At 46.4% G+C, this 20,027-nt stretch overlaps 1 protein-coding gene across 2 annotated transcripts in view; it reads left to right on the forward strand.

Moving 5' to 3' along the window:
• The window catches only part of LOC116943138 (latent-transforming growth factor beta-binding protein 1-like), a 151,130-nt gene that overhangs the window by 77,891 nt on the left and 53,212 nt on the right, over window positions 1-20,027 (forward strand). For both annotated transcript variants that reach the window (XM_076067737.1, XM_032955719.2), the window contains exons 11-15: window positions 2,273-2,434; window positions 7,902-8,117; window positions 10,908-10,930; window positions 11,933-11,978; window positions 16,439-16,549. In XM_076067737.1, the coding sequence (XP_075923852.1) occupies window positions 2,273-2,434; window positions 7,902-8,117; window positions 10,908-10,930; window positions 11,933-11,978; window positions 16,439-16,549 (558 nt within the window). The remainder of the gene's footprint in view (window positions 1-2,272; window positions 2,435-7,901; window positions 8,118-10,907; window positions 10,931-11,932; window positions 11,979-16,438; window positions 16,550-20,027) is intronic.

The raw sequence follows: 20,027 nt of genomic DNA on the forward strand, positions 1-20,027 counted from the left end.
AGTAGAGTTGGGTGATTCTCACGATTGCATTATTCACGATTCACAATGGGATCGTTTGGATTGGTGGAATTGTTGAAACCACAGAATTCATCAATTCAGGAATCTCCCAGCTTTAGTTAGTTCCAGCTCTGTCTAGTCCACTCCCGGATGAAGGCCTACCCATTGCCATGTCGGTCATCGGGGTTGTTTAACCATACTTCACCACACTGGACATTGTGGGCTGGTGAAGGGGGGGGGGGTCAGGACTGGTGTAGATATTCCTCACACTGTGAGCAATGCTTGGATATCAAATGTCGGTGCAATGTCACAGCGACCCATTCTTCATGAAGCCGAGGCTGTGTATCCACATTGGCAGTCTTTAACCGTCGTTGGATATTGCACATCCCATCCTGGTGGAGAGGCCAGTGCCTTCATATATCGGCCTGTGAGCGACTCCCCAGAAAGTATTACCTATTCCAGTGACAATTCGAAGGGTGTTGAACCCTGATGGGCGAGGAAGAGGCCCTTCCTGAAGGTATAGAAAGGGAGAGCACAACATTTGCCTGACTTAAGAGTTGGAGATCGCCACATTACACACTGTTCGACGCAGAGAAATCTGGTAACATTTTAAAAGTATAAAAAAACCGCCCAAATTTAAAAACAAACTTTTTTTTATTAACGTAAGGTCACTTTTCCGTTAGTAGACATATACTATCAATCACACCCCAAGACAGTAACAACAATATGGATGTGCACAAATTATTTCGCATACAAATTTAAATTATCTAATTTAATTGGAAGACTGCACCATGGGAAGTATGTGCTTTGTTGTCTTTCCCCTTCGATTCGCACGGTTGGCTACGTACGGTGCAGAAGAAGTTCAACGTTCATACAACGTGCATGAGTCAGGGTGCTTGTTCCAGATTCACTCAGCCATAGGTTTGCATTTATCTGTTAAACCTGGTCACCAATATTTGTTTATTGCCCCAGAATTGAACACAAATCAGCTTTGTAAGGTGAGGGCTTTATAACCCGTGCTTGTCACCTCACCCAATCCCAACCACAAGAAGAACAAAATACAATCTCAACGCGGCTCCATTGCTCAAATTCTAATAACAATTGATCCCATTATTACCGTACCCTATTTAATCAACTTAAAAGCACGCAGGAGTGAGACACGGGACGGGCGGGCTGGCGCGGCAGAGCGTGCCACAAAACCCAGCCGAGTAGTAAACAGTGAACACAACGGAGAAACAGTTGGCTCTGTGTCCCACTGACTTGCCCGCCCGTGCACCGCAGGCACGTGTGGCGCGACGGCTCCAGGGGACGCCGCCGCTTGACCCCGCGGCCCGGAGAAATTAGAATTGGGCGCGGTTTAGCAGCCGTGGGGTGGTGCCAGGGGCCCCGGGGGAGCAATGATTGCACGAGCGTGCAGCTAACTGCCTGCAGCTGGGATATCGGTCACCTTATGGTCAAGGTGAATTAAATATTGTTTTACCTGGGTGCGGGATCGGCCGGCCCGATGGGAAGTAATGGCCTCACGCGCTTTTCCACGTGGGTTTATTAGGACGCGGTAATAGAGATGCAGGATGTGCTGTGTGCACCACTTGCTGCGTCATGTGACCTAAAGAAAAATTGTCATTGACAAAGAAAGATATGGAACACGTTATGAATGCGCACAAACAAGTGGGGAGAAAAATGAATGCGTCGATTTACATCGCGAGACAGAAAGAGGAAAACACTGATTCGAAAATGCGCGCAAGAATTGCCAACGTCGAGGGGATGGGGGTTGAACACGTAGGCTTTCGCGACCAGTATTATTCATAATAAAGGTTTTTGGGTTAGATCGCGTAAGTATAAATGTGTCGCAACCCTCCACTACCCGACACGGCCAATCAGTAAGAAATGTGTCACGTTGACAAAAGACAAATAGTTCACTACTTTAGCCCACCGGTGTGTTGAAGAGTGGATCCACAACAATTACAATTAGAGTAGTAAGACGTTTCGCTGGTAATTACATCCAGAATCTTCGGGCGATTTGCCAGAATAGTGGGGTGGGAGTTCCCCGGCCACAAGGTAAACATCACTGGCGAATAATATCTGAACCGGTCCGGTGCCCCAACCCTTCCCCAAGCCACACTGACCAGCGTGGTGAAGTATGGTCAAACAACCCCCATGGCCAACGCAGTGTGGGGAGAGCTTCATCAAAGGGAAGTACATTATTCTATGTATTTGTTTGATTGTATCTAAATGACACCCTCATAATGGCCTCTCGCTGTGTCTCTCTCGTCAGCGGACATGGTGTTATCGTCCAAGACAGACAAGTGCTACCGAGCCATGGACGGGCAAGAGTGTGTTCTGCCGATACCACTTCCACTGACGAAGCATATCTGCTGCTGCAGCGTCGGCAAGGCCTGGGGCAAGAACTGTGAGAAGTGCCCACCGCAGGGCCTATGTGAGTGCATGTGCACTCATACACACATACACACACACATACACTCATACACACACACACATACACTCATACACACATACACACACACACATGCACACATACACACATTCACACATACACTCATACACACTTACACACATACACTCATATACACACTCATACACACACATACACGCATACACTCATACACACATACACTCATACACACACACACATACACTCATACACACACACACATACACTCATACACACATACACACACACATGCACACATACACACATTCACACATACACTCATACACATACACAACAACCGTCATTCGCCATTAAGTGGTGGTGACGTCACCACGACGCTTGTGCCAGGCTATGTGCACCCTGAGGCCACATGAAGTGTCGAACGCCCGCTGGCAGGAGGTCACGGGGCAGACCCAGGTGCCACGGGTCGACTGACTGAGATGACTGGCTGATGCACCACCTGTGCCCCCTACTGTGGCAACCTGCTGTGCTTTAGCCACCCGGCGCTCCGCTCGTTGTTGTGAGCGTCGCTCTTCCACCCTCCGTTGTTGTTGGAGGGCGACTGCCTCCAACTGCCCAGTAGCGTCCTTCACGAGCCTCCTCCACAGAGGCCGATCTTGACACCGCTGGTACCGGTCATCGGCAAGTCCACTCAGTTCCACGCCCTCCTGTACCACATCACTCCATCTCTTCTCTAGCCTGTGCCGCGCCCGCTTAGCCCCCTCGATCCGGCCGAACAAAAGCTGTTTCGGCATGCGGTGGCTGGGCATGCGGGCTACATGACCCAGCCATCGCAGCCTTCCCTGCCGGAGGAGCTCACCGATGGGACCTTGCCCAGATCTTTCAAGGATTTGTGAGCTCCTCACACAATCCAGTCTGGTTAAACCCAGGATGGATCGTAGGCAGGCCAGCCTAAATGTTTCTAACCGGTGAAGATGTTCCATTAGGGGGGTCCACGTTTCACAAGCGTAGAGAAGGGAGGGAATGACCGTGGCTGAGAAGACCTGAAGCTTAGTGCGGAGCGACAGACCAGGTAGCTTCCACACAGCGTTACGCAACTGATGAAAAGATATTGCCGCTCGACTGATTCGGAGTAAGACCTCTGCTGTTAAACTGTAGCCAGTCATAAGCACACTGCCCAGGTATGGGAAGCTCTCCACTCTCTCCACAACTGCCCCATCACCGATTGGGAGTTGTGGGGGTGGAGTGTCCGATGGTACAAAATACCCAGACAGGTGCTTAGTTTTAGTGGGGCTGATGGTAAGGCCCCACCTCTTGATGGCACGCTCCAGTCTCAGCAGCAGCGTCTCCAACTCCTCCTCTGAATCAGCAGCTATTACCAAATCATCAGCATACATAACGTGGTTGAGCAATAGGGAGCCATCCCTTGACCGCACCCGGGCATCGATCAGCCTCTCATTATATCTGTACCATATGGAGATTCCCCCGGTAGAGCTATTGAAGGCTTCATGAACTACGTGGTCAAAACAGATGTTAAATAATGTGGGAGCCAGAGGACATCCCTGTCGCACCCCAAGGTGTACAGGGAATGGGTCTGACTCCCGGCCATGTAGTTTTACCCGAGCCCGCTCACCATCATGAAGGTCCTTAATGATCGTGAGCAGAGGGTCAGGTACTCCAAAAGCACGAAGAACAACCCAGAGCCCAGGCCTACTGATGGTATCATAGGCCTTGACCAGGTCAATAAAGCAGAGATGTAGGTCTTGTTGGAATTCCCTACACCTCTGCTGTAGCAGACGGACAGAAAATATGGCATCTGTGCAGGACCGCCTTTTCCTGAAACCGCATTGGGGCTCCGCAAGCCTCTCCTCAGCGTGCCTGGCAAGGCGATGTTGAATAATCCTTGCCAGGACCTTTCCCGGCACACTGAAGAGTGAGATGCCCCTGTAGTTGTTACAGTTTGTGCGGTCCCCCTTCCAATCCTGCGGAACCCGTCCAGTGGTCCAGACTGTTGTTATGATGTCATATAGGGCAGTCTGTGCACAAACGCCACCCTCCCCCAGCATTTCCCATGGGAGATCATCTCTGCCCGCTGCCTTTCCTGGTCTCAGACTCCAGATCGCCTTCAGTACTTCCTCAACAGATGGCACCTCAGCCAGCCACTCACAGGGGGTGACTTCTTCCAATATTTGAGGCACCGCAGCCTCAGCAGGGTCATCCTCACTTTGTGCCACGATGTTTTCCTGGCAGAGGGATTTTCCCTCCCCCAGGACCTCACAGAAATGCTCAGCAAATCTGCAAACCTGTTCCTGGGGGTCGGAGATTTGATCACCATTTTTTCCCCTAATGATGGTAATAGGTGTGACGCTGCAGGTTACTTTTTTGATGGAGTTAAATAGAGGTTTGTGATCATGGGCCACTGAGGCAGACTCCATCTCCTCAGCAACCCGCGACCACCACCCATCCTTGCAGCGCCTCACGGCTCTCCGAACCTCCGAGCGAAGGCTGCGGTAAGCCTCCTCATTCTCTGACGTGGGATTCTGTAGCCGATGACAGTGAGCCTGTCGCTTTTTCTCAACCATCCTGAACACCTCCTCTGTCAGCCAGGGTCTCTGTGGACGTCTGGACCGCGTACCCAAAGCAGCCATTGCAGCTGCATGAGTCACAGTCCTAAACCTCGCCCATTTAGCCTCAACATCAGGAGGAGTCGGGGACGATGCCAATCTCAGCCGCAAATGATGATGAAATTCTCGCTTGCAACTTTCATCAGATAACTGAGACCAGGCCACTTTAGGCTGGAATGGGGTCCTGGGTGTACACCCACCACCGGAGTGGAAGAATGGCAGGCGCATCTTACAGATGACTAGTCGATGGTCAGAGGGCAGATCAGCTCCACGGTAGGTCCTGGTGTCAAGGACATGGGCTCGCATCCGCTGGTCCGTCACTATGTACTCCATCAGATGTTCTTGCTTGGACCCGGCATGCATCCATGATGTTGTGTGGATGCGCCGATGCCGGAACAGCGTGTTGGTAATTACAAGCCCATGGGCTGCACAAAAATCTAGCAGCCTCCTACCGTTGTTATTGAGCTGATCTGGCCCATGCCCTCCAATCACTCCAGACCAGGTGCCAGCATCATGACCAACTCGGGCATTGAAGTCACCCAACATGATGACTCTATCCCGAGGGGCCACTTTAGCCAGCACCTGTGACAGGAGGTCATAGAAGGCATCTGACTCATCGGCTTTGCCTGCATCCCTCCACGGATGTTCATCTTCGGTGGGGGCATAAGTAACCACGACCACCATTCCTCGCCTCCGGTTGATGGGAAGGCGAGCCCAAAGTAGCCTGGGGCTTACAGCTTCCCACACCTCACCGCCACGCTCCCACGCCCCCTTGATTCTTTTGTTCAACAGAAGAGCCACACCCTGTTGTTTGCCCCGAGTAGAGGACTGTCCACCCCTCATGGTGGCAGGAGCCAGAACCGGTCCACCAGACCTCCTGAATGCCACAGAGATCCAGGCGATACCGGTCCAGCTCGCGACAGAGGAGTGGCAGCCTCTCCTCCGCAGTGAGCGTTCGAACATTCCACGTGGCCACCCGTAGTGGTTTTTCGTTGTTTCTGGAGGAGCCCCGAGGGTAGATATTCAATCTCCTGGCTTCGCCAATTGGGGTTTGGCCAGGAGACGTCATAGACGCCTGGCCCCCCGGGGCCTCCGGCACAAGCTTATAAGTTATATACTTAATTCGCGGTTTAGTGGTAATTAATTGAAGGTGGAGGGGTTACCAGCCCCTCGCACCCATCCAGAGCCCCCGTTTAGCCCCTGTGGTGGTCACAGACGCCATGAGGGGAGGAGCCAATAGAAATTGAACCTCCCCCTACAGCACTGTCCACGACAGAGTTGCCCGTCCGGCACCGCGAGGAGGTAGAGGGTTGTTTTTGCCAAACATACACACATACACTCATACACACATACACTCATACACACATACACTCATACACACATACACACATGCACACATACACTCATACACACATACACTCATACACACATACACACATACACCCATACACACATACACACATGCATAGATACTGCCACGACCCCCTTTCCCCCCTGTACAGCCTCTGAGACTGTTGGTGCAAGTGTTGTGAGCAACCACTTGCTTCGTTTCCTCATTACTGATATTTTTTGGCACACCGGAGGAAACTGGAGTACCCAGAGAAAAAGTTCAAATATGCAAGGGGTAATGCTGAAACTTCCTCATAGATGATGTTGAGATTCAGTTTCTGCGTTTCCATGTCCTGAAAACCTTGCAGCTCAGGCCGACAATACCTGGTATCCCAGGACAGTCTCCCATCCAAGTATTAATGCAGCCTCAACCCGTTAGCTTAGCAAACAAAAGCTGACTGCCATCGACCTCATTTTTCTTTTGTTGTCACAAGCAATGAATGTATGTATGTTACAGTTTGTTGAACTTCTTTCGCACCGTACGTCGACAACTGTGCGAGTCGGAGGCGTGGATAATAGAATTTGTATGCGTCCCTCATCACTGCAGCTAATTACCAGCTCCAACTTAAGACCAGCCACTAAATACAGTCACCTTTGATTTAAAGCTTTCGTGACTGCAGGGATTCATATTCTTGGTTCTTTTGGTAAAGTCACGTAGAAGGGAAACAATAAAATAATAAAAATATTAAACAATAAGATTCTCACGACGTTTCGACTGCAACACAAGAAATCATCATCAGGTGTGAAAACCACAACAAGAAAATTTGAAAAAAGTGGCGTTTTTTTAACGTTAGCGCCACGGATAGCGATTTGACAGTTTATTCAGATGGACGAGTCCATCTGTGTTCGGAAAAAAGGAGGGGGGAGACGAAAATAAATTAAAAAAACCCGCCACTTTTTTCAAATTTTCTTTTTGTGGTTTTCAAACCTGATGATGATTGCTTGTGTTGCAGTCGAAACGTCGTGAGAATTTTATTGTTTTATATTTTTATTATTTTATTGTTTCCCTTCTACGTGACTTTACTGAAAGAACCAATCAACCAGCAATCAGCACTAATTATTACACCGGCTCATCTGCAGGGCTGACCTGATGATGTTACGGTACCTACTTAACGAGCCAAATCAGCAAGCTCTTTCACAGGAGAGCTGAGATTTGTTAACGCCGGAAGATGCTGGATGCAATCTCCAGCGAAACCATCATGAACAATTGCCAACATTATGCTTGCTTCTGAACAGTCTGGTTTGCTGAAAAAAGCAAATCAATTGGAATATTGGCCAACGTGACAGCTTGAGTTGATTGCCTCTGTCGGAAGGTGGAAGGTTATCGTAAAAAAAATAAAACTACACCTCCACGTTCCAACCTAAAATAAACTAATCATGAATTCTAATGATGAATCATTTTAAACCATTTGCATGTGACTGATGCAAGGCAACACGATGGACTGACATGCCTTCTTGTTTTCAAATGTAAAAAAAAGCCTCCTTCAAAGAAACATGCCCAGCTGGGATGGGTTACCACTTCCCTTCGTCTGAGATGAAGCTCAACGTGCGGAAGCTGACGGACGTGGAGCAAATGCAGATAACGCCTGAGCGACTGGCCAAGGCACCGGCTGCCGTCGACCCAGGGAGAGGGGACGCGTTCCCTGGGCCCCCGCGCCTACCCCAGCACCACCCGCCTCCCAAGATCGACGTCTGTAAGGTCACACGAATGCATGCCCCCCCCCAAACAAAGACAAAGATCCTCCGTATAACCTTAACAGACCATGGGCAAGTGCTGTTAGCGAGCAGCGACAATGTTTACACACCACACTAGGTACTAATTTAGGGCTGAGTCGAACCAGGTGGAGGCCCAGAACCGGTTCAGATAATCGTCACTGGTGTTGGCCGTGAGCTGGAATAAAACTCGGGTCACTGGACTCAGCCCAGTGTGTTGTGTGTGTTGAACTTCGATTTAAAGCTTTCGTGACTGCAATGATTCATCTTCTTTGGTTCTTTCGGTAAAGTCACGTAGAATGAGAATAAATAATAAATTGATAAAATAAAATAACACAATAATATTTTCACGACGTTTCGGCCACAACACAAGCGGCCTTCATCAGGTGAAGGGACGAGACTGTCTGGTAGGACAGCGCTGGAGTGAAAGAGCCACGTTCAGATCACGGCCTTTAAGCTGTGTGAGAGGAACAAAGCGCCTTGACAAAGGAATTAGCATATAATTTAGCATTGAAATGGCTGAATGATTAGCTTGTGACTGGTCACAGAAATAGCTATGTTAAAAGTTAAATCATACACATCCGCAGAGGCACCCCTTGATAAAGGAATTAGCATAGAATTTAGCATTGAAATAGCTAAGTTAAAGCATACACATCCGCAGAGGCACCCCTTGACAATGGAATTAGCATAGAATTTAGCATTGAAATAGCTGAGTGATTAGCTTGTAACTGCTCACAGAAATAGCTACGTTAAAGTCAGAGCATACACATTCACCGAGGCACTTAGTACAAATCAAACAGGAGACTTTAGCATTGAAATAACTAGGCGAATTTAGCATTGAAATAACTGAGTGATTAGCTAGTGACTGGTCACAGAAATGACTATGTTGAAGTCAAGGCCTACACATCTGAGCTATTCACAGTACTATATAGTGAACCAATAAAAAAACTAAAATATAAATTACCTTAATGTTATCAATAAACTCTATATTCTCATTCTACGTGACTTTACCGAAAGAACCAAAGAAGATGTGTTGAACTTCTTTCGCATTGTATGTAGCCAAGCGTACTCATCGGATGTGCGCTAACCGCTACACCCCCCAACACACACTTTAAGATGCATGCATATCTATAGCCCTTTTGTAAATCTTCCACTGGAGGAGAGGCTTCCCCATACTAAGTGGCTCTTCACCGTACCGGTCGCTCCTCGATGTTGAAGGCAGATCGTGTGGACGAGGTGCAATGGTGGCGTTTTCTAAATAGCTATTTCGTTGATCCACCACATAAATGGTGAACCACGGTGGTGAAATGTTAACTACCTCGCCTGGTATACAAGAGGTCGTGGGTTTCATCCCGACCCTGATGCCTGTTGTATATTTGGAGTTTGCATGTTCTCCCTGTGGTCACGTGGATTTTTCTCCCGGTCCTCCGGGTTTTCCCTCCACATTTAGAAACACTCATTTAGAGTATTTGGCGTCTATATATTTCCACACGATAAGCCGCTTCGTTGAGCTATCGTTAGTGGCCAGGTCGCTTCTATAGCTCAGTGGGCCTTAGCTGGAAAAATAAAAATAGTAAATAGTTAAAATTTGTAAAAGTTATTAAGATTGACAGGAGAGCAGTAGCGCAGGGGTGAACGCACGGTGCTACGAATCCGGCAAAGTTGGTTCATATTCTTCTTTCAGTGAAGTCTCTTCGATAGAAAATAAAAATAAAATTACAATAAAATTTAAATAAACATTTAATTTTAAAATAAAAGCATAAAACCCACGACGTTTTGATCGCAACACAAGCGGTCTTCATCAGGCGGAGAGAAAAGAGGGGACAAGCCTCCAAATGCAACTGCTTCTAGGGGCTTTCAGAGTGAGTGGGCGGGGACAAGAGCTGCGAGGCAGCAGCAAGGATAGCTGTGCGGCGTACACAGCACGGGCGGGGCAGCCAGTGGCAATGTCGGAGTAAAGCGCGAGACAGAGGTGGAGCTGAAGGCGAGGGGCGTGATCCAAGTGTGTAGGACAATGGGGGGAGGGAGGGGTAGAGATAGGGGGAGAGAGAGGGGGGATAGTGATAGAGGGAGAGAGGTGGAGTAAAGCGCGAGACAGAGGTGAAGCTGAAGGCGAGGGGCGTGGTCCAAGTGTGTAGGACAATGGGGGGAGGGAGGGGTAGAGATAGGGGGAGAGAGAGGGGGGGGGGGGTAGAGAAAGTTTTAAGTCAAAATTAAAAGTTGGTTCAATTCGTGGCCATTATAAACGTTACTGTGGAGTGCCATCTTAACCGGCCAGTAGGACCTCCTACTGACCAGCGTGGTGAAGTATGGTCAAACAACCCCTATGGTCAACACAGCGTGGGGAGGCCTTCATATCTTGCAGTGCATTAACAATTTGCCATTTCAACACAATAAGCTAAATTAGAATAGGCAAAGAACGATATATTACCCCTCTTCCCCCCTCCACAACCCTCCCAGCAGCCAATCCTCTTGCTCCCTCAGGAGTGGTTCATCCCCTTTCCAGATTTGAGTAAACAATGAATTATTTGTTTTTCTCGTTTCTTTCTCACTGGTATTGTTTTCCGAGGTATTCTCATGGCACCAATGCAAATTGTATGCGTGAAACGCAATCCAATAGGATTCTTGAAGATACATATATTTTTTTAATTGGCCACTAAATACTCAGATTTTCCCTTTGTACCACGTGCGCTTGACTTTGCGTCGAGCTATTTAACAATGTCACGCGTTTAACTTCAGCATCATTTTTTTCCTTTTGTGTTGTATTTCAGATTCAAGTCTTGATGGCGAACCGGTAAGAAAATATCGCTCGCGTTATATATTCAGAAACTCGTGAGAGAGTAGATGGCCTGGTGGCTTAGTATCTTCGAGGCTGAATATCGTGTCACGAAACTGAAGACAGACCGCTGAGATCCTTGGGTTTAAATCTGAGCAGACATCCGTGACTGGCACAGCGGAAACACTCGTGCCTCACAGCAAGAAGGGCCTGGGTTTGATAAGTTTGCTCCGGGTTCTCTGGATTACTCCCATGGCAAACCAAAGAACCCTATGCAATGTAATTGATTGCATGGCCAAACATCCCAATTCTGAAATATTACCTGCAAATTACTAAATTTGGATTATGCATTGTAAAATCACGCCCCTGCTGCAAATACATGGCAGGACCCTCCTGAAAAGGAGTCTGGAGACTCAGTGATACTTTTCTGGGTAAAGAAGCATCATAACTAATTGATTTAACTGAATTATCAAGTGCATCGTGTTAATGTTCTGAGCCCCATCAGCAGACTACAAATGTTTTTACTTTTGATTATTCCTTTGCTTGAACATATTCTAGCTCTGCAAATTCTTGGTGACTCACATATAACATGCATACAATATGCATTCCGGGAGTTGATAAATAGGTCTATTGAAGTAACTGCCAATGTAGTTCTATAACTTTTTTCTGGGGACATTCTCTGAATGGAAAGTTAATTGTCTCGTGATATTACACCAAGAGGACAATTGTGATAATAATTGGGAAAATATGGAGAGAAAAATAGCAAAGGTGACAAGACATGTAGGGAAAGCAGGATCCCCTTTATCATGATTCTACTTGGTTTCTCTTTTCAATTCCACCAATCAGTATATTAACACATTAATAAACATGAAATATTTCGTAAAGCTGACATTCATATTCTTAAAACGAATAACTGCTCGTATTTGTTTAAGCATGTCTATTTTTATATGCGATATATCCTCATGGAAGTGAAATCTTAACGACTGTACAATTACATTCCTACGTGTTCTGTTGTGACAGGTGATAACAGCTCTAAGCACCGATAACGCCCAAAAAACCATCACAGGTGCGTATGTATGCTTTTATTTTGTACGGGACAAAGCTAACAAAGCCTGCACAGACTCAATGAGAGACGGATGCTTTTGCACAGAGGAACGCTTGGATTAGAGAAAATATGCATGGCAGAGGGACATCGCATAGATTGTGATGAAATATGAATGGGCTTTATCGGGACGTGTCGCTCAAAGGAATGAATGGTTGGTGGTCGAGACTATTGATGGGATGGCAACCAATGGAGGGAGAATTGCGTCCGGGACTGAGTCTCCCTGCTTGGATGCAGCGACGTCGTCAGCTCGTGCGCAGCAGCAAAGATGATGTGTCGCATCGCCAGGCAATGAGAGATGGCAACGGCTTGCGGAGGTTTCCATTCACAGTGGTGGATTGCACTTGGCTGATGATGATGAGTGATACTCATTGATCCTTCATATGCAATAGCATTGCATGCCACATTTGTACATTTTCATGCATCAGTAAAGTCCCTATGCTCACAGGTTTGTCCAATAGTAAAGACTTCCCTTGGCCATTTCACTGATGGTAATTTACCAACTGTGCACCGATGTGCATTGAAGACATGTTGTCCATGTATTGTTAAACACATGCCTGTACCCAACACCGACCTCTTTATAGCTCGACTGTGTAGGCGGATGCACTGTTCACTCATTTGGTTGCCACTTCATAGAGAGTCGTAGATAGGGCATGGAGAGCTCTTGGCCAACATCAACCCAATGCATCTTCCATCAGAGGTTAATAAAATGAGCACTATCTCCTAAGATAAAATGACTTTGTTTACGTCTCTTTGGTAGTTGTGTACAAGCAATGACAACAAAAACTCAGTTTAACACGTAGGCTTTCGCGACCAATATCCATAATATAGGTGTTTGGATTACATCACGTAAATACACATATAATATAAAAGTAACACGTGGTGCCGTAAGTTCACCGGTGTTTCATCGGCGCGGAAATGCGTCGTCTTCCCACAGTGCACGGGCCTCCTCCATCCCAGGTGTTTCCGTCGTGCTCGTACTGTAGGCCAGCGTGTGGAGGTGCATTCACAAAAATCGGCGTTGTTTCACGTGCCTCCGGTTACGAGGCCGGGCAACGGAATAGCTCACGGGGTCCATCTTTTGAAGGCCGCCGATGAGGCGATGTGTTTTTTTTTATTTTCGTAAAGGAATTTGCTCGTGAATTTGCGGGTAATTGCACGCGGTTAGAAATTGTTTGACATGGGAAGGTGAGTTTTGTGCAGGTGTGTTCTAGCTAACATGCTGTATATTTATACACCATGTTTAACCCTTAAATATTCTATTTTAACGTATCTACGGATGCTTATGTCATCATCACCAGATGTGATCTGTAATTTGCTGAATGAAGGCTTCCTCAAGTTGTTTCTTTTTCTCAACGATTCTACGTTGCCTTGATCCATCTTGCTCCTGTAGGCGACCTCACCTCATCGCTCCATCTCATCTCTCAACGCACTTCCTCGTTTGACTTTGTTCTCGGAGTCATGTGTTCCTCTCTCTGTCTCGGCGTAATTCCAAACACGTTTCCCTTCACGCTTCTTAGTGTACTCTTCACATTTAGACTTATTTTCTTTGTAATTGTGCATTTTTCCGATCCATTTGACAAAGCAGCTATTCAGCACTGATTGAAAGCTTACCTCTATCGGCATTTTTTTGCCTTGCATTTTTTAATGAAATGTGTGTTTTATTTTTAAGTATTACCACCTGCTACCGATCACCTCTTCATTTCATCATTTTGATCTCGACCCACCTTCAAGATGAATGCACTGCGCCCTAGGTGCACATACTCTGGATCAAAGTAGTGACCAGACGATTCTGTCATGTTCTGGTGCTTAGTAAAAAAAAGGAAACAAACTGAATTAGACGGCACGCTTTGAGAATTATGCTCTATTCATAACTATGGTCACGAATTTTGAAACAAAGCATCCAATCATCAATGAATTTAGAGTTTTAAGCTTGCGTTAAATGCATACAATTGCATATATATAAATCTACGTTTTTGTTATTAGTGCTTGTGACAGCCACAGCCACTGGAGGTGCCTGCCATTCACCACAGTGTTGGAATAAAAGTGTTGTTTATTAAAGCAAATGGTTGGGAGAGAATGTGAATTGTTCCACCCTTAATGGTGATGTATATTTGTAATCACAGTGTAAATTCAATATTCTTCACTTAAACAGTTGCATATATATAAACGTACACACACACGCACACGAATGACTCTGCCGGTTTGTGAAGCACGTTTAACATAACGCACGACTTTAAACAATCGCACAGCAGATTCTTCTTTCCACCGATAATTTGATACAGTTGCCACGCTCAAAATCATTTCCAGGTGAGTCCTGGAAAGACCTCGTGGGAACATGAGACGCACTCTCGCAAAGCCGAGCATGAAAAATGTCTCTACCCCTGGCAAGGGCACTTATGCTCTGTACGGTAGTGAGCAAGACCCGCGATTAAAAACTCGTGGTGCCGTGCGCCGATAATCCAGCTGTTCGGACAGGAGATATGATGCTTGATGTTCAGTTACCCGGCCTGGAGTGCTATGGTGTGGTCAGTGGTAGTATACCAACAAGGGTTTATAACCTACGAGTATAGTAAAGCCTCTCTATCTGCGAGGGTTACGTTCTTGAAAATGCTCGTGAATGCAGAATTAGCGAATGCAAAAGCCTTCTTAAACGGGGGGAAAAAACGGGTTATGTTCTTGTTACGAGTGAACGGGGGGGGGGGGAGGAGAATTTTCAATATTTAATAACAATGACTACAATAAATATATAATAAAGTTTAAAGAACGATGTGCTTTTTTTATTAACTTTGACGATGATGATTTGACGGCGATGGAGGTGAAAGTGGTGGCGATGGTGAGGAATTCAGGAGGATGACTCCTCGGGGAAATGCAGGTGTTTGATAACAAGGCACAGTGGTTAGAGTGAGGACGAAGCAGGCAGCCGAGGGGGCGTGCCGAATCTTCACGGACATTTCCCAATGGAAATTCCTGCACGAACCTCCCCGTCGTCGGTGGTCTGGCGCTACGGACGCTCGCGAGTGCCAGAGTCCGGCGGGTCGCGAATAGGGAATTAGAATGCATTTAGTAACTCGCGAACATACGGAACTGGCGAATCTAGAACTCGCACATAGTGAGAGTTTACTGTACAAATTTTTACAGCGATTTCCGAGTACACAGTTGCATCCAATGTGCAAAATTACTCAACAAAGAATAAACACATTATATAGTAATAGGTTTTACCCTTTTAACTGGCACAAAAACTGGCACCTTTATTCAAGGCATCATGTTTGCAATAACCACAACACAAGCAGTCAAAATGCAAACAAAAGAGACAACTCTGATAATAATATGCACTATCCTTGAATTTGATTGGTCCACACCGGAGACAGCTTTTCTTAGAGCCTAGTCTCCACTGGTGTTGGACCAGAAGACGCCAAAAGGCGTACAACTCACAAACAGCGCACTATCAGAGTATTGTGGGCTCGGGGTGAGCATTTACATTATGAGACCTCCTTTGCCAGTAACAAGATATAGTAATAGGTTTTACCCTTTTAACTGGCACAAAAACTGACACCTTTATTCAAGGCATCATGTTTGCAATAACCACAACACAAGCAGTCAAAATGCAAACAAAAGAGACAACTCTGATAATAATATGCACTGTCCTTGAATTTGATTGGTCCACACCCGAGACAGCTTTTCTTAGAGCCCCGTCTCCACTGGTGTTGGACTGAGCTCTCCAGATAATACTGTCCATGCTAAATAAAATACCCCATTAAATATAAATTGAATTATTTTTAAAACCTTGTTTCAAGGAACATGATCGAATCTATTACCTATAATGTAATGAACATTATAAACATAGTTAATGAACGTAACGACGAATCCTTGCCCACGAACAGAAGTTGACTATGATTTCATTATTTTACTAAAGTAGTCTAAATGTATACAATTTATGACTTTGGAGTGACCCATAATTTGATCAGCCATTTTGTCAGTGATCAGCAAAAGCTTTCATAGATGAAAGATCAAAATAGTTGTATTTTAAATTATTGTATTTTTATTATTTTTGATCTTGATGGTTAATGTCCAAAAAACAAGAAAGCACAAGGTTACCTCTTGCAGAGGGCAGGGTAGACTGATGCGTAAGGTGAGCCTGTGCCCTCGTGCGTGTGTCGGTCTACTACACGCTCTACCTGTGGCATCCTTGTGTGGTCCAGGTTTTTCATTGGAATTCGTATGTGCGGTGTTTCTTTTATGTATGAGGCCGTGCGGAAACGGCGCGATGACATTAAGCGTACGAGCCCTATGCCCCTGTACCATTCCCGTTCTGTTGTAATGTTAACTTATGCTTACTTTATTGAGGAGAGTGATATGAGCATGTAAAATAAAGATGTATCGATTGAGAAGTGTGGTTCCTGACGGCTGCACCCTTCCCGCAGGCACGGACGTTCACCAGACCTCGGCGATTCAGACTCCACGGCGCACTTCTCTCCCGGCCTCCACCATCGTCGTGAGCCAAACTGAGGCCCTCTCCGTCGCGCAGGCCACCGGTAAGATACCGCACGGCGTGGAACAGCATGACCAAGCAAACACAGCCGGCGCGTATGAATATCATCTTGGCATAGGCCGAAATAAATTTGCCCTTCTCTCTGCTGTCTCCTACTGAATCTCTGACAACCTTCTCAAACTCAGTATCAGAAAAACTGGGTTCGTATCTTCTCTCACTCCCACTCATATGCATCTGAGCACCGCGGTGGCGAGATATTAACTGTCTTGCCTGGTATGCAGGAGGTCGTGGGTTTGATCCCAACCATGATGCCTGTATATTTGGAGTTTGTATGTTCTCCCCATGCTTGTGTGAATTTTGCTCTGGTTTCTCCAGTTTGTCCTTCCACATTAAGAAACATGCGTTTTGAGTGCTTGGCTGCTGCCAAACATTTCCACGTGATAAGCTGCTTCGTTGAGATATAATTTGTGGCTAGGTCGCTTCTGGATAAATGCTATATAGCTCAGTGGGCCTTACCTAGTAAAATAAAAACAATTTAGTCGTTTAGTTTAATCTGCCTTCTCAACTCGGACATTTTCCTTGCCTCCACAGTCTCCAACCTTGGCTTCACAATTCACCCCGAACTCTGTCTCACTCCTTACTTTTGCCTACGCAACATCTCCTGCATCGTGAACTTTCCTCCTCCTGCTGCCGGGATTCTTGTCCATGCCGCCATCACAATCTCGACTTGGCTTTTGTAACTCCCTCCTCGAAGGCCTTGAAATTGCTGCTGCCTGTATTCTCACCCATTCACGTAAACATGACCACATCAATCCCATCCAATGTTACCTTCACTTGCTCCCTGTCCATTCCTGCATTTATTATAAAATAGCAACCTTTGTCTTGAAAATCCTCCACAATTTTGCCCTCCTCCTATCTATCCTCCCTCATCTGTCCCGATACTCCCTCTCGGCATGTCCCATCCTCTGACCAATGCCTGCTAGCAAGAACCTCAATTTTACCTAAAGTCCCTCGTCACTCTGTTTCCCATTCTGTCCCCTCGGTTTGGAATTCCCTTCCTCTCTGTACCCATCGAATTGATGCCCTCCCATTGTTCAAATCTCATCTTGAGACCATCACGCGCTTCTCACTGGTTTTTAAAGCATTGCCGCTCACTGTGCTGGAGTCGGCTCCCCCCTGCCCAGGTCCCCGGGAACCTCGCAGTCTCATTGCTTATCCCCACCTTTGTCTTCCCCACCACCCCAACTCTCTTCACCTTCCTTTGAACTTATCTCCCCCCCTACCTTTTTGTCGTTGTAATTTAAACTAAAACTAAGCTATACAATTTAAACTAAAACTAAACTATAACCTTCTTCTTTGGTTCTTTCGGTAAAGTTCTTTACCGAAAGAACCAAAGAAGATGAATCCTTGCAGTCACGAAAGCTTTAAATCGAAAATTAAACTATAAACTATTTTTTTTATTTTACCAGGTCAGTCCCACTGAGCTGTATAGATCTTTTTCAGAAGTGAGCTGGCTGCAAATGATAGCCCAACGAAGTGGCTTATCATGTGAAAATGTATAGCAGCCAAATACTCTTAAACGCACGTTGGTTCCAAACGTGGAGGGAAAAACCGGAGGACCCGGAGAAAAATCCACGCGACCACGAGGAGAACATGCAAACTCCACATATACAGGCGTCAAGGTCGGGATATAACCCATGACCTCCTGTATACCAGGCAAGGGAGTTAACATCTCGCCACCACGGTAATATACCTCCACTCTCCCCCCTCCGCTCTCCCCCCTCCGCTCTCCCCCCTCCGCTCTCCCCCCTCCGCTCTCCCCCCTCCACTCTCCCCCCTCCACTCTCCCCCCTCCACTCTCCCCCCTTGTAATATCCCTCTCCCCCCTCCACTCTCTCCCCTCCACTCTCCCCCCTCCACTCTCCCCCCATGTGATATCCCTCTCCCTCCTCGTTATTAGAAGGATCCTCCTCTCAATTCCCGAGACTTCCCTCTCACCTCCTTCCCTGCCCGTTTATTCACCTTTCCTCCTCACTCCCTTTATTGTGGCCGGTTGATATTTATTTAATTAACCCACCATCTCTAAAAGCTATTTTAATCCATTTTTAAAATGGTGTTTTAAATTAGTTACGTTTTATTGCGTGTAAAGCGTACTGAGATGCCCTGACGTGAAGGGTGCACTTTCAAGAACAAGTTGATATAATCATCTTAACCATGGACATGTTACATTTTACAATTTGCAGAATTCATGCACTCACACGCTTAATTTAACCGTACGTGCAAAGTACAAGTTGTTTCGTGTTTAACTGCGCCGTGCCAATGCACCTCTCAACAATGGTGAATGTAGAGGCCACTTGTGCCTGTAGGGTCCGAGTGAACCCAGCATCTGTAACGTGCAAATCAGACCGAAGCAACGCTCACGTGCACGATTCGATGCCTACATCGGGATCGAAACTCACATTTTTATTCTCCACCAAATGCCTTGACATGCAATTGGATGTAGACACTATGTAAAACCGAAATTGTCTTTGTTAATTAATCAATATACACGTCATGAAACCGCTAGCGTGTACTGTGCAGAAAGGGCATTGATATATATATGCGTGTGTGGGGCTGTATTTAGGCAAAAAAAACATTGCTGGGTGGCTCATGTCTCTTGATTGGCTGGTAGCAGGGCCCCTTTCAGGGAGGAGTGGGGTTGGATTGTATTTTGGAGGACATCGATATGTAACTCGTATCGTTCAAACAAGGGCTTTTCCATGCGGCTCCAAATGGAGCGACCATCAAAATGCCTCCTTCAACGACTCTATAAAAGCGACCGCAGGAAATCAATGAAAACTTGGTGTTGGCCTCGCGTGAGCTTCGCGCGAGCCATATTCCATGAAGAACCGATGATGATTTTGGAACTAAAGGTCATGGTTATGGGAACAAACAAACAAACAAAGAAATGGCATCTGGGGGTCTAGCAGGAAATCTATTCCAGAGGAATTGTAGATCATTAGGATTGTTTGGCTGCAAGTGCTCCAGAGACAGAATCCGTTAACTCATGTAACACGCAGTTGGACTTGTTCTCGGTAAATAAGGTGTTTGGAGGAAACGAGTAAAATATATAGGGTAGGGGAATGGGAAATTCATGTCTTCTGGGAATGTAAAGCAGTGTTGGGAAATGGCTTCGATCATAGAGATGAGCCAGATGGGCCACATAGCCTATCTTCCCATTACAGAATGGTTTGTGTTCTTAGTTGACTGAAATTGAAATGTAACCATGTGACTTCCTCTCCCTGACCTCTGTGCTTCTCCAGTGCTGCTTCTATCTCCTCTGTTAGTGCTTTGCAGAGCGGCCACTCTGCACAGGGCTCAGTGACCACTCTGCACTCGCTGCTTGCCACATTGGTATTAGGTGCATTTCCCATTGTGCCTGAACTCTGTTTCTTGGCCTGTCACGTGCCTAGCAAGAGCACGTCCTCCACGTGTGCCAAGACAAAACTAATAAAAACAAATGAAACAATATAACCCGCCAA

This window comes from Petromyzon marinus, chromosome 17, assembly GCF_048934315.1.
Source record: "Petromyzon marinus isolate PM22_M1 ecotype Great Lakes invasive population chromosome 17, UKy_Petmar_22M1.pri1.0, whole genome shotgun sequence".
Lineage (NCBI taxonomy): Eukaryota > Metazoa > Chordata > Hyperoartia > Petromyzontiformes > Petromyzontidae > Petromyzon > Petromyzon marinus.